Here is a 13,819-nt window from a genome sequence, read left to right as displayed (position 1 = left end):
GTGAGGAGTGAGTCCCGGTAATCGTTTAAAACTCCTCCTGTAGTGTCAAAAAAAAATCGATCTGCTCTGAACTCTCTCACCCTCAGAACTGCCTAAGATGTATCAGCAGACTGTGAGGCATTTGTCAATGGAGCTGTTCGAGCAGTTTCTGAAACAAAGCTTATCAGAGATTTTTCAAGCGAAAATCGCTGAATGAGATAAAGATCAAATAATGAAGACCTCCAACCATGACATTTTGGTTACGAAATGCTTTGTACTGTACCTAATGTATCTTGTGTCTATTCCTATTACCAATCAAACTCATGATGCCATTTGCAAAACTGTACTGGTAAGTTCAGATGATAGCCTGATAAAAATTCCAAGCGTACGTATAGGTCCCCCGGTTTGTGACCCCCTGTTGAGCTTAAGGACAAGTCCAAGTAAGAACACCAAGTGCAAAATAAGAAAACCATAGTCAGTAGGTCCATGGGAGTGAAGAAACAATTTCTGGAGGAAATTTAGTTCCCTTGGATGTTTTCCCACCTTCTGCTGCAAAAGTCTCATCACTCTCTAGGCAAATTCTCAAAGCTTTCTATTCAATACAAGAATTTCACCTCGTTTCACTGAATCCTCACAAGATGAAATAAGCAAAAGTAATATAATTGTCTCCATTTGCAGCTGAAGAAATTAAACCTTAGGAAAATCATGGAAATTTTTCAGGGTCTCCCTTGATTGATCCAATTCTTTCTTAAGAAAAAAATGGGTCTAATTCACTAATTACTAGCAACAATTTTTTTGGAAAATCCTAGGGTCACTGACCGTAAGAGCTTATGTCAACCATTTCTCCAAATGATATCATGGAACAATTTCTCTCACAACAGCTACTTTAGTCTTTCCTTGAACATGTCAAGTGATGGTGGGCTCACTGTTTAAAGAACCCATTCCACCATTGAAAATTTACAGCTGTAAGAGGTTCTTTCTTATCTTGAACTGCTATCCAAATTCCTAAATCTTCTCACCCTTTGGTCATAATATTGCTTTCTAGATCCCATTTATCAATTCATGGGATATCCTATCTATGATAGTTTTTATGAAACATGAAGGGAATTCACAAAGACTCTCATGTCATCTCTGAATTCACACTTTATGCGAAACAGCTTTGCTTCCATTCAATGCTTATCCTATTGTTACAGACTGGCTCTCAAAACTAAGAACCATCTCCCTCCTGTCCTTCTTTCTGAATTGTTTCCATTGATGATGGTGCACTGTGTCCTTTAGAAGGTCACTTGGGAACAGTCTGGCTTAGGTTACAAAGGGAACAAATGTGCAGAGAGAAGTCGATTGTCAGGCTGATCCTTAAATGGTAACTCAAAAGAATGTGTTGGACATTTCAGAGGCTTCTGCCAATAAATGCCACTATCTTGAGGCGAATGGGGATTTTCGGGCAGCAGTATTATAATAATTTGCCAATTATGCCTGCTTCAGAACCAGTGCCAAAACAATACAACGACTTTTCATTCCACTACTGTTGACAGGACAGCTATGGATTTCAACATTTCCTTTTAGAGTCTGAATAGAAGTTCCCTGCCTTGGGGACTATAACAATATTTGCAATCATGGGGGGAAGAAAAAGTGGGTGCTATAAAGGCAGAAGAGAGGGAAAGAAAAAATATTAATGGAAGTAAACAAAGACAAAATAAAATGAGGGTTATTCAAGGTTTGGAATTTAAATGCCTGCATCAAACTGATGTTTATAAATATATCAGAGGACAAATCTTCAAAATTGAGGAAGCAAGCTTTTCAAAGAAAAAACATTAAAATTCACAAAAGCCCCCCCAAAAAAGTTAGCTGGAATCTTCAACCTAAATATCAACCAAGATGTGTCCAATGCGAGTCTTGGGAAAGGCAAAATAGCTTTTGTAGCAATGTGTATGCAGTCAACGTTCAAAGTTTTTTATTCTAAATAAATGTAAATAAAATAAGATTCTAAATAAAAAAAGAAAAGAAACTTGAGAGATGCAAAAATATGAGGTAATTTCCTGGGTTGTTGAAAATTAGATCTAAGTCAGGAAGAAACAAAGAGGAAATAAGAGGGAAAGAGCAAGGAGAATAGAGTGGGTTAGGACAGTGTTTTTGAAAACAAGGTCTTCACAACCCTCTGCAATCCATGGGCATTCCATATACAGCACCTCGAGGCCTACAAAGAAAGATGGCTGTGGCATTCTCATCCTCATTCCAACCATAGTGATCCTACTTTTATCTGCTTTGTATATTATGCTTCTGCAAAAGATTTCACAAGAAGAAAAGGATCTGCTATTAAAAATGTATTTGAACAGAAGACGGCAAAAGTAAATGAGCTAGAAACCAAGTGCAGGATAGATTGAAACAGTCTTGGAGTAAGGATTCCATTTAACAGACTGTGTTAGTAATTGGATGAGTAGAATTAAAAACCTGATCTAATAATACAGCTGTAAGAACGGTAAGGAGAAATATGTGAGCAATTTTAAAAAAGAATGAGCTTCAAGTTTGACATCTTGGCACTGGAATAAAATGCTAAGCCATATATAGATGTGATAGTATATAGGATATAATTGGTAAGGAAGGTAGAGAAATCAAAATTGACAGAATTCAGGTATGGATACCTGAGACCACATAAATGCTACAGAGAAATCCAGGATTTTGATGATGCTCAATGTAAGAGGCCACTGGAACACCGATATGTAGATGATTGGCAGACAGAAATGCAAAGCTGAATCTTGGAATAAATATTGGGAATGGGAATATAAATTTGGAAGACTTCCTTATAAAGTCGTAGCTAAAAATCTAGAGACAGTGAGACCCCAATGAGAGAATAAACCAGGATAAGAGGGCTAAAGACCAAGACCTTTAAAAAAAGATGACTATACTTAAAGAGCTGAAGTAACAAGACCTAAAGAGTCTTCTTTCCTGTGCAATGATCAGGCACTCATTTGATAACAATATTTGATAGTCTCAGCAGCATTTATGTTCTAGTTTTAAGGAAATTTGGTTATTCTTGTATGAGGTCTAAAGTGTGTATCTATCAGTCCAATCAAGCTTTTAAATTTCCTGAAATACTAAATATTCAAAATCATGAAGTATTATTTAAAAGTAATTAATTGTTTCAGTCCAAAAATAGGGTGGGTGAAAATGGAATTTTCCAAGTGACGTATCTATGGATAATATGCTTATGGTACCAAAAAGACTCTCAAAAACCAATACTCCCACGGGCGAGGGAATAGCCAAGTTTGTTGCGGTTTCCAATGAATGACATCAGCCCTGTGTAGGTCTCAATCAAAATGGGTTCGGTTAACACCATCAGTTTCTTTCCTCTTCCAGATCCAATTGAATTCTTGTGGGCATTCTGGGTAGCTGGAACAAGCTTAGACACAAACCCAGATAACTGAAGGAGAGAAAAAGCACACAGTTAGTTATTGCAGATTACGATGAGACATATACTCACTTCCCCAGCCAGTCTTCACCAAAGTTGACTTCTCTCCTGGGGCTGCAGTTATTCTTACTTCTTAAACACAACTGGTTAACTTTAACTCTATTCAGTTAATACAATTAATAACTGTGCTTGGTTGGGTGCTGTGGTTCACCCCTGTAATCCCAGCACTCTGGGAGGCTGAGGCAGGTGGATCACAAGGTCAAGAGATCAAGACCATCCTGGCCAACATGGTGAAACCCCGTCTCTACTAAAAATACAAAAATTAGCTGAGTGTGGTGGTGTGCACCTGTAGTCCCAGCTACTCGGGAAGCTGAGGCAGGAGAATTGCTTGAACCCAGGAGGTGGAGGTTGCAGTGAGCCGAGATCGTGCCACTGCACTCCAGCCTGGCGACAGAGCGAGACTCCGTCTTAAAAAAAAAAAAAAAAAAAAAAACTGTGCTTAACTCAGTTAAGACTAACTTTCCTCAGGCCCAATTTTGCTTCTTAGAGTCAGAAATAATATGTGATTTTTCAGTTTTTTTACCATCCACATAAGTCTACCAAGTACCATTTTGGTTTTAGCTGCTTTAAGTTTTTTGTTTGTATACAAATCATTTGCAACTAACTCTCTTTGTCTCTAATAGATAAAACGGCACCTGAAGTTACTTAAGAAATATTAATAAACCACCTACAACACATTCCAGGAACATTTTAAATGCAGTGAACAGATAGGCAAAAAAAAAAAAAAAACCCTGCTCTCATGGAGCTTACATTCTCATGATTGCAGACGAAACGTATTAAGAAAAATTTTGATGGTGATAAAGTCTGGAAGGAAAATAAAATGTGGGAAAGGGCTAAAAAGTAATGAAAGTTAGAGATACTTCACATACTGTATTCATGGCAAGTCTTTCTGAGGAGGAAAAACTTGAACTGAGACCCAGATAATAAAAAGGAGCTAGCTATATGAAGAAGGAATTCCAAGTAGAAAACACAGCACCAGCAAAAGCTGTAAGGGAGGCATGAATTTAGCGTCTTCAAGGAACACAGAAAAGGCCTGTTAGACAGAAGTCTAGGGCTCACAGGAAAGAGGATGGAGCACTAGGTATGAAGAGTCTTTGGAGCCATATTAAGGGCTTTGTATTGATGTGATTGTAAGAAGGAGTTTAAAGTTATATAGGTTTTATTTTAAAAATGGTAATAATCCTAGCTGCTACGTGGAGTCAAAAATGGAATGCTGTTAGGGCTAAGAGTGGAAGCAGGAAGACAAGATGAGTTTGGAATTCACTTCAGGAGTCCAGGCAAGATATGATGGTGGCTTGGACAGTGCAGCAGTGGAGACCATGAGAAATGGCTAAATTAGGCTATTTGGGGGTGGTGGGGTACAGCCAAGGAATTTACTGGTATGGTTGAATTTCGGGATGAAGACAAGAGAAGGATTAAAAATGACACCCAAATTTTTGGCCTGAGCAACTGGGTAGATAGTGATATTATTATTGAATTGAGAAAGTCTAGGAGAGGCACAGATTGGAAATGGTAAGATATAGGGATGGAGGATTTTGCTGCAGACACGTGGTTTGAGCTATCTCACAAGGAATCCTCTCAGAGATTTTCAATAGGCAACTAGATATAGAAGATAGGACCATGAAGAAATGTACAGATAAAAAGTCCATGTCTATAAATTTTCTATAATAATAATCACAGACCCAGAAGTCAAGAATGATATTCATAAAGTGAAGTTAATAGCCTAAACATGATAGGGTGTGGGAGAGAGAGAAGGAATTAACAAATTCAGGAAACTCTTGTTGGATAAGATACTAGGCATTGCGGGCAATGTGGAAGGGATTTGATAGGTAAACTGAGGTTCTAAAGGTTACAGGGATCTGTCCAATACCAAAGAACTAGTAAATGATTGAGCAAGGGGTTGGACGCAGGTCTCCTGACTTAGCTCCTGAAGTCCTCTCTGTTATGAGCAGGATTATAAAATCCTAATTTTTAGAAGATTCAGTTTTAAAATTCTGCTATGTAGGGAAGGATTCCTGTTCCTCATTTGCCAAAGAGAAAATATTACACTCATTAATTTTTAAACCATGTTCCTTAGAACAGTAGATCTCTTCATAGATTGGGTGACTACATGTAATTTATCATCCAAACCTAAATTCTTTTGAAAAGAAACTGCTATTGTAAATCATGTTGGGGCAACAGGTACCTGAGGGTTTGAGGAAAAGTTGTCAACAAAAAAACAAAAGCCAAGCAGGTAACTTGTTCTAGTCCCTTCAATCAAATCAATCAGAGCTGCTCTATTTTTATCATCAGTTTTATATATTTGAGGTCCAAGTAAAATTTTATTTCCAAAAGGCTTCTTTTTAAATGACAATCGCTTGCCTAGGAATCTTTAGCTCTGGCAATCAATGATTTAATCCAAAAGGATCTATAGCACCCCCTCTCCAACACATCTCTCAAAACCAAGCTTAAATCTTACATCTTCCGCAATGCCTTCCCACATACTCAAGGGAAATATTAACCTTTTCTTCTATTATGTTTTACCTTGACCTATACCTCCACTCAAATATTTCATCTGATTTTTTATGAAGTAGGGTCAAAAATGTGGCTGTCTGTACAGCTAAACCAAAGTTTCTCCACCTTGGGACTATTGCTCCTTTAGGCCAGACAACTTTTTGCTATGGGGGAGAATGTCTTCTGCACATAAGGATGTTAAACAGCCTCTCTATCCTCCACCCACCAGATACCAGACAGGCTTCCACCCCAGATGTAACAACCAATAATGTCTCATTGGGACACTGGGACATCGTCAAATGTCCCCCGTGGGCAAAATCGCCCTCTCTTGAAAACCACTGAACTAAAGGAAATGCAGGAGCAGGCGAAGCTGGTCTTAAGTTAGATCTATGGGACTCACTAGCTGTGTGATTTTGGGCAAGTTATCTAACCTCTCTTGATTTTATAGTTCCTTTGCCATAAAATAAGAATGTTAATAGCATCAAACTTATCAGGTAGTGTTAAAGATTAAGTGAAATAAAGCTTGTATGCAAACTGTGAATGGAGGTGTGCAGACACATGCACCTGTGTGCTCAGGCATTATATAAAGGGTTAGGAAAGCAGAATGAGACGAGCCTGAAATTTGGAGTTACATTGCAAAGGCCATAAAGGAATCTTGTTGCCAGTAATCAATAAATATTAACTGTTTAATCATCACTGACCTCATCCTCATCGCCATTATCAAACCATGAGCTCTTAAAAGTCAAAGTATAATTCATCTCAACAATTCTATTGCAACACTCTGGATTATCAGAATGCCTTTTCATAGATCAATAAATCTTGTCCAGTTGGATTACTGAATGCTTCCTCAGGCTTCATCATAAACTTCATTTCATGAGAATCCTCTGTGGCCTCAAAATCAAAGTGCTAGAAAGTAAAAGTTGGTACTATTTCATACTCAATGAAGTTGGCATTTCACTGGAGTCAGATGCCCTTCATTTCTAGTCATTTCTAGGAGCCCCTTTAAAGCCAGGGGTGGGCATGGTTACAGAGAGACAAGCAGGGTGACAAGCAGTGCACTGAAGGAGAGGCAGACAAAAGGCCAAGTTCCTGAGCTGACTCCTGAGCATTTCAAGCACCTGAACTAAATCTATGTGACAGGAATGCTTGTCATCTGATATGAATGCCACCAGCCACATACTTTTCTCTAAAAGCTTGTATGCACCCACCTCTGGCTATCTCTTTTATTTCAGTCCCAAATACAGAGGGCCAGATTTTAACAACTCCAGTTACGCAGGGGCTGTGTGTTGGTTAGGACAAAGTATAGCAGTGTGCCTGGTGGGGGCTGGGGGCATACAGTATTATTCTTGACTTTCCACCAATTATTTACCAGCTAAGTGCCTGGTCCACAGGTTTGCTCTAGGTGCAGTCTGCCAACAGTTCATTGCCTAGGGTATCAGTTTTCTTTATTACAACCATCACTTGCTTCCTGTTTACACTGAGTAAAGAGACCAGGTTTCACGCCTGTAGGCCCACATTCCTCAGCTGAGCTGGTTTTCCAAGCCTGCAGGCTACAGGTTTTAGCCTCCCTACATCTGGAAGGAAGCCTCCTGTCATAGAGAGCAAGCCCGTCTAATACCCAGTACTTGAAATCACTTGAGAACTCACATTGCTGGACAGACTGTATACATCATCCTTGCACATTTTGCCTGGGATTATCCTTATAGAGACCCTGTGACTATAAATTCAAGTGTGTACATAGAAATAAGAAGAGGCAGTGGCTTCTTTCTTCTTACACAAGAGAGGCTTCTACCCATTGTAATTTCCATCTTCATCCTATCCCATCCCTAGCCCTCCTCTCTGAACACATGCAAATATGCACACATACGCACACATACATAGTGCTCTTTAACTTTAGCTAAACTGATTTAGTCTTTATCCAAGAACACTTTGTATACATTTTGTAATTTGCAGCTTTTAAGCATGTTTCTTCTGCTTAAAATGTCTTTTCCCACCTCGTTTGATGCTTCAATCACCCATACCTTAAGTTTCATATCAAATGTTATCACACTTGTTAACTTTTGGGCTTATCTCTTCCCACTTTTGGGCTCCTATAACGCCCTGTGAATCTCCCTATTTACAATCTAAACACTTTAAATTATCATCTATGAAAGCCATTCCTGCCTCCTCCCTCTATGCCCTAAGTATCTGTAGGGCGAAATCAGTTTTATTCTTCTTGGTAATCCAGAACATTGCTCATCACGTAGTCGTCACTGCCAAGTAGGTACTCAGCGACTGTTGAATGGATACAAAAGGCAAACAAAGGGCTAAGAATATAAAGTTATAATGGATTGCTAAAACACTGGTTCATTTTCATGAACCCCTTGAAAAGATGGACAAAACTACAGGAAAGAGGAAGAATGGTTGGTCTCTAGATTATTACGATTGCAGAGCATGCATAATGCATTCACTGCTATTCATCTGGATTTAGTATTAGTCCCTCCCAGCAGTATGCTCCACATACTCCCGGAACCCAGCAAAGTCATGGTTAAAAAGGAAACAGTAAGGATACAAGTTGCAAATACAAAGTGGATGAAGTCATTGAGGATAATTGAGCCAGGTTGTGACATACAATATTACACCATATCATATCAATTAATATGAATGTACATACACAGTGTCTCTCTCTCTATCCCTCTCTCACACACACACACATACACACACACACACACACACACACACACACACACGCGCGCGCGCGCGATTCTTTCAGGCTTATACCCATTTTCCTGAGTATTAGGAAGCTGGGTGTTCCATAGAGCTATTATCGTATGACCTCAGTCACTTAATCCCCCTGATTAAGCGTCCTTAAAATCTTGCTCTGTCACTGAGGCTGGAGTGCAGTGGTATAATCATAGCTCACTGCAGACTTGCACTGCAAACTCGAACTCCTGGGCTTAAGCAGTCCTCCTGCCTCAGCCTTCCAAGTAGCTGGGATTATAGGTAACTGGAATGGGAATACAGGTACATGCCACCATGTCTTAAAATTTAATAAAATAAGTTATTTTATTAAATTTTTTTAAGAGACATGGTCTTACTATGTTGCCTAGGCTGGTCTTGAACTTCTGGCCTTAAGCAATCCTCCCACCTTAGCCTCCTGAGTCACTGGGATTATAAACATAGGCCACCACCACTCATGGCTCAAGTGTTCTCATTTTTAAAAAAAAGATACATACCCTTTTCTTTCAGGGGTTTTGTTAGTTGAATTACATGAATATATTCAAACTGTAATCAATAGATATTAAGTACAATCATATAATAGTACTATTTTTTATGTCTCATAATATTCAAAGCAGTGCTAAAAAGCTATTTTATTTTATATTTTCACAATTGTTTTATATTAGTAACACAACATATGGACATGAAGAGACTGGGACAGTTTGGTGAAGCAGGAAGATAAGCAAGACTGTCTGGGAAGAGGCCATTAGACCAACATATTTGCCAGATATAGAAGTGGTATAGAGTTAGTGAGATGGAAGCAGTGTATTTTGACATAGCATTGTATAAACTTTACAGCAATTTCATCGATAAATGTTAACAGACTTAGACACAGTATGAATTTGAATTTGAATGCTATTATGTCCATTAAAGTTCTTTCTTTGGGTACCTTCCTGACCCACGACTGCTCAGCTTTGGCCCCGTGCTGTACAATCTGAAACCTATATTGTTGGTTCTACTTTCTCTACTGAGCTTCAGACCTAAGTGTCTAACTGCCTGACAACCAACTCTACCCCAAGTTCTATAGAAACTCAATGTGTTTCAAACTCAACGTGTCATAAACTGAATCCCCAAACCTACTTTTTCCAGTTTTTGTCAGTCAAATGAATGGAATCACCATCTACCGACGCCTGAAAACGTTTCATCTGTGACTTCTTCATCATCTTCAAAATCCTGTCAGTTACTTGCTTCCATTAATTCTCTCTCTTGAGTATCTCAAAATCTCCTCCTCTTCTTTCCCTTCCTACTGCTCCTAACTTAGTTAAGGCTCTTATATCTATTATCTAAGCCGTTATAACCCTAGTGAGGGCTATGTAAGATTAAACTCCAATTAAACCAAATTACACTTTATCTAAGAACCTTCTGTGTACTTTCACATGCCTCCACTCCTCCTTTTTGCTTGATCCAAACTTCAGTTTCAGTTAATTAGAACTCTTAAAAATATTTGCATTTTCATCTGCCTCCTATGTTAAGCACTGCCTTCCACAAGGCAAGAACCTTGTCTCATTTCTGTTTATATCCTCAGCAATAATAATACTACCTGCACTGTATTGGCATTAGAAAAATCTCTTGAATAAAGAGATTCTAGATATGGTAGAAGAAACAACTCTGGTTAAGAATAAGTTTGAATATTTTCATGTATTTTAAAATAATAATTTGTTCCATTCGATTGTAAATAATTTGAAAATGTGAAAATTTTGACTGTATAACTCTATTCTATGTTATTCCCTCCCTGTGCCACAGTAGTTTTCTTGAACTGGATTAAATTGCTTCAGGTATGTGATTTAGTGATGCATTTTCCCCATATTATACTTTTTTCCTATTTCATTCATTAAAGAGATGGAAAAACCAGTTTATTAAACCCTTTTAAAATCTCATGTTTTTGCCAAAATACTCACATAAAAAGGATTCTAGATCCCCCAAATTATCTTTCTTCTTATTTATTCTTTTACATTAATATAACTGGGTCTTAATCAAAGCCAATCTTGGAAAATGTCTTAAACACAAATAATATTGTGACATAAAAACCAGCAACAAAAGAGAAACTAAGACTCAAAAACCTGGATCAAAGTACTCCTCATTTCACATTCCAGATGGAATCATTTGTTTTCCTAGAGAGCCGGGACTTTGGGTGGCCTTTGAATAAGAAATGGCTTGACAAATGAAAGTGCCAGACTATTGCTACAGGAAAAAAAAAACAACTTTAGAATAATAAATTAGGGAGAAAAGCCTTAAAGAAAATACACTTAACAGATCCAGGAAGTGGTTTGATAGGCTAAAAGTCAACCAGCTAACCATCTATCGTGCTCATGTGTTTGCATGTGCTTCACACCTGCTATTCTTACTTCCATCCAGGAAGAGCTGCCATCAATTCCCAATTCAGCCTTTGCTACTGGGAAGGCTAGAGCAAAATCCAATGCTGTAGTCTACTAACTCCATATGTGGGTATCTGGAAAATAATATTCCATCTCTCTTTGATATTTTACTTTTCATCTTGTTTTTGCATTATTTGATTGTAGTTATATATAGCAGACTAAGATAAAACACAATCAGAAGTTAGAATGTAACAGTGTTACTTCTCTGCAGTTTATAGAACTTGTTCTTTAATTTCTTGTGCTACACTTCTTCCTGTAAAGGGCATTCAGGGAATAAGTCTCTAATGCACCAGGTATGAGGGATAAGAGGAGACTTGGCCCAGGAAATAATGGATGTACCAACTAAGGCAGTTAATATTTATTTTGATTTACAATAAAGTACGATTACTATTAATTCAAAAATACATATAATTTTAATATGTATCTGGTGGAACCAGATGTCATTTAAAGCAGGGAAATGTCTTTGGGAAAATAGGTTATTATGCTCTTTAACTTAGTTTAACAGATGTTTTAAAAAAGAAACAAAGTGTTCTGCATTGTTAATAATAATTTTTGAAACAGAGTTTGAAGATTAAGGAACAATGTGTTATTATTAAGAACTTCTAGAAACAGAGACGTCTGATATTACATTTGAAGTTTGGGTCAAGAGCCATGATGTAAACTCCTGCTCTACTTCCCTGAAGCCTTCAGTGAGTCTATTCTCATATTCTTGCCTTCAGGGAGGTGTTAGGTTGTTCTTATTGGTTCTTATTTTCTTTGTTTTGTTGACTTTCAGTGGTAAAGAGTCAGGCTAGAGGCTGATGCTTGGGTTGAGAAACTGTGAAACAGGAGTGTTTCATAAAGAGGGGCAACATGATCCATATACCAAGCTATTTTAGTGTCAATAACAGCGTGCAGCCCGAGAGAAACCATGACACTCGAAACCCATGAGGACATTTGCATAATTCTTGAGAGGAACATTGACTTTTCATGGGAGAATAATGTAATTCAAGGTGATTTCATCTATATATTAGGGGGTGAATGAAGACTCCATCTAGCCGGTAATCAAATGTGTGTTGCCTCAAATTCTTTTTAAAATCCCCAGGATGTATGAATTCAAAATATTTTCACACACATACATATATATATAAGTGTGTTTAATGCAAGAAATGTAATATATGCCATCAACCACAGAAAGTCTTCAGATGCAGATTGCTAAATTTTGAATTTATAGCGAATAAAGAATTGTAATATTCTGAAATACTGACATAAATGTAATGACATAATATAAAAGTAAACATAAAAAGGACAAAGAAGGTAAGAATTTCTAGTTCTATAAGCATACTCATGTGTATATTTGGTTTTATTGAAAACATAAAGTTTGATCTTTCACTACATTTCAGCTTCAACTGTTTTACTTCTTGATGACTTAGAATGACCCAGTACTGCTTAAGACACCTGTGGGAGGTGAGAGAATAATAGAAGACTGTTCCCTTTAGAAATGAGTCCAAAATCTGCTTGATGAGATGAAATTTAAAGCAGAGGTATTCTGAATAGCTTTACACCTCATGGAGTATTTATACACACATCATTCCATTTAACCTTCCAATGGTCCTGTGAGGTTGGGAGGAAAGGCAGTGCTCATTATCTTCATTTGAGAGGTGAGACTACCAAGGCTCAGACAGAGAAGTGACTTAAGCGTGACCATAGAGCCACATCTGACTGTGTTTTACACTATTCCACATTTCCCTGAATAAAATGATTAGAATGTGATTATATGTGGGAAGGTGTATACACCCTGTAGGCAAGGCAGGCAATTAGCCAGGGGAAAGCAGCATGTTATATACAAATATAATGTATATTTACACATAAAAACGGCTTGATTCTTTACTAAAAAGTTCTATAATCCTATTAACGTTTTTGTCTATATAAACAGCTGGTTGCATTTTGTTTTATTTATTTTTTGTTTAGGAGTACGTGTCTCTAGATGCACATAGCTCTACCAACAAAGCTAATCTAACAGTCATACTTGAGATGCCTCCTACCTTGCAAATTTCAAGGAATTTCTCACTGGTGTATTTCATAGGGTGCTCAGTGAAAGTAGCATAAGGAACTTCGGTGGACCATGGGTTCCAGCGGGATAGTAGGGACTGCTCCTCCGGACTCCCCCAGTAGATCCTAAGGCCTTCTCCTTGTCTCCTACAAGAAAAGAGTTTTCCATTAGATTAGTCATTTCCATCAGATTAGTCATTTCCATTAGATTAAAATTTTTAAAAAAAAGGGACAAGAAATTGAATGATGTAATATGTCAGTCAGCCTTTATATTGCTGACAAGATAGGTAGCTTAATTCCCAACTAGTTAAACTGTTCCAAGGATTTTAGGAGGTGAGAAAAAAAGGATGAATTTGGTTTCAAGCATAGGAAATTTAAGGTGTTTGGGGGAATCCTCTGTGGAAACACCTACTTGGAAATGTGAGTCTGATACTCAACAGAACAGTAGCCAGAGCTGGAAATATGGATATTGATGTCATGCCAAGATTCCGACGGTAAGAGTTAAAAGAGAAAGAGAGTTGGGAGGACGAGCAGGTGGATCACAAGGTCAAGAGATCGAGACCATCCTGGTCAACATGGTGAAACCCCGTCTCTACTAAATGCACAAAAAGTTAGCTGGGCATGGTGGTGCGTGCCTGTAATCCCAGCTACTCAGGAGGCTGAGGCAGGAGAATTGCCTGAACCCAGGAGGTGGAGGTTACAGTAAGCCAAGATC

At 38.0% G+C, this 13,819-nt stretch overlaps 1 protein-coding gene across 1 annotated transcript in view; it reads right to left on the bottom strand.

The window, feature by feature from the left end:
• Window positions 1-560: 560 nt before the first annotated feature.
• TPRG1 (tumor protein p63 regulated 1) overlaps window positions 561-13,819 on the bottom strand; it is a 144,717-nt gene continuing 131,458 nt past the window's right edge. The window contains exons 5-6 of the mRNA XM_017549588.2: window positions 13,098-13,251; window positions 561-3,400 (exon numbers count right to left, since the gene is read on the bottom strand). Of these exons, the coding sequence (XP_017405077.1) occupies window positions 3,206-3,400; window positions 13,098-13,251 (349 nt within the window). The 3' untranslated portion in view covers window positions 561-3,205. The remainder of the gene's footprint in view (window positions 3,401-13,097; window positions 13,252-13,819) is intronic.

Source organism: Cebus imitator, unplaced genomic scaffold (genome assembly GCF_001604975.1).
Source record: "Cebus imitator isolate Cc_AM_T3 unplaced genomic scaffold, Cebus_imitator-1.0 Scaffold220, whole genome shotgun sequence".
Taxonomy (NCBI): domain Eukaryota; kingdom Metazoa; phylum Chordata; class Mammalia; order Primates; family Cebidae; genus Cebus; species Cebus imitator.
The sequence above is the reverse complement of the archived record's forward strand: the minus strand, read 5'-3'. Positions and strand labels throughout refer to the sequence as shown.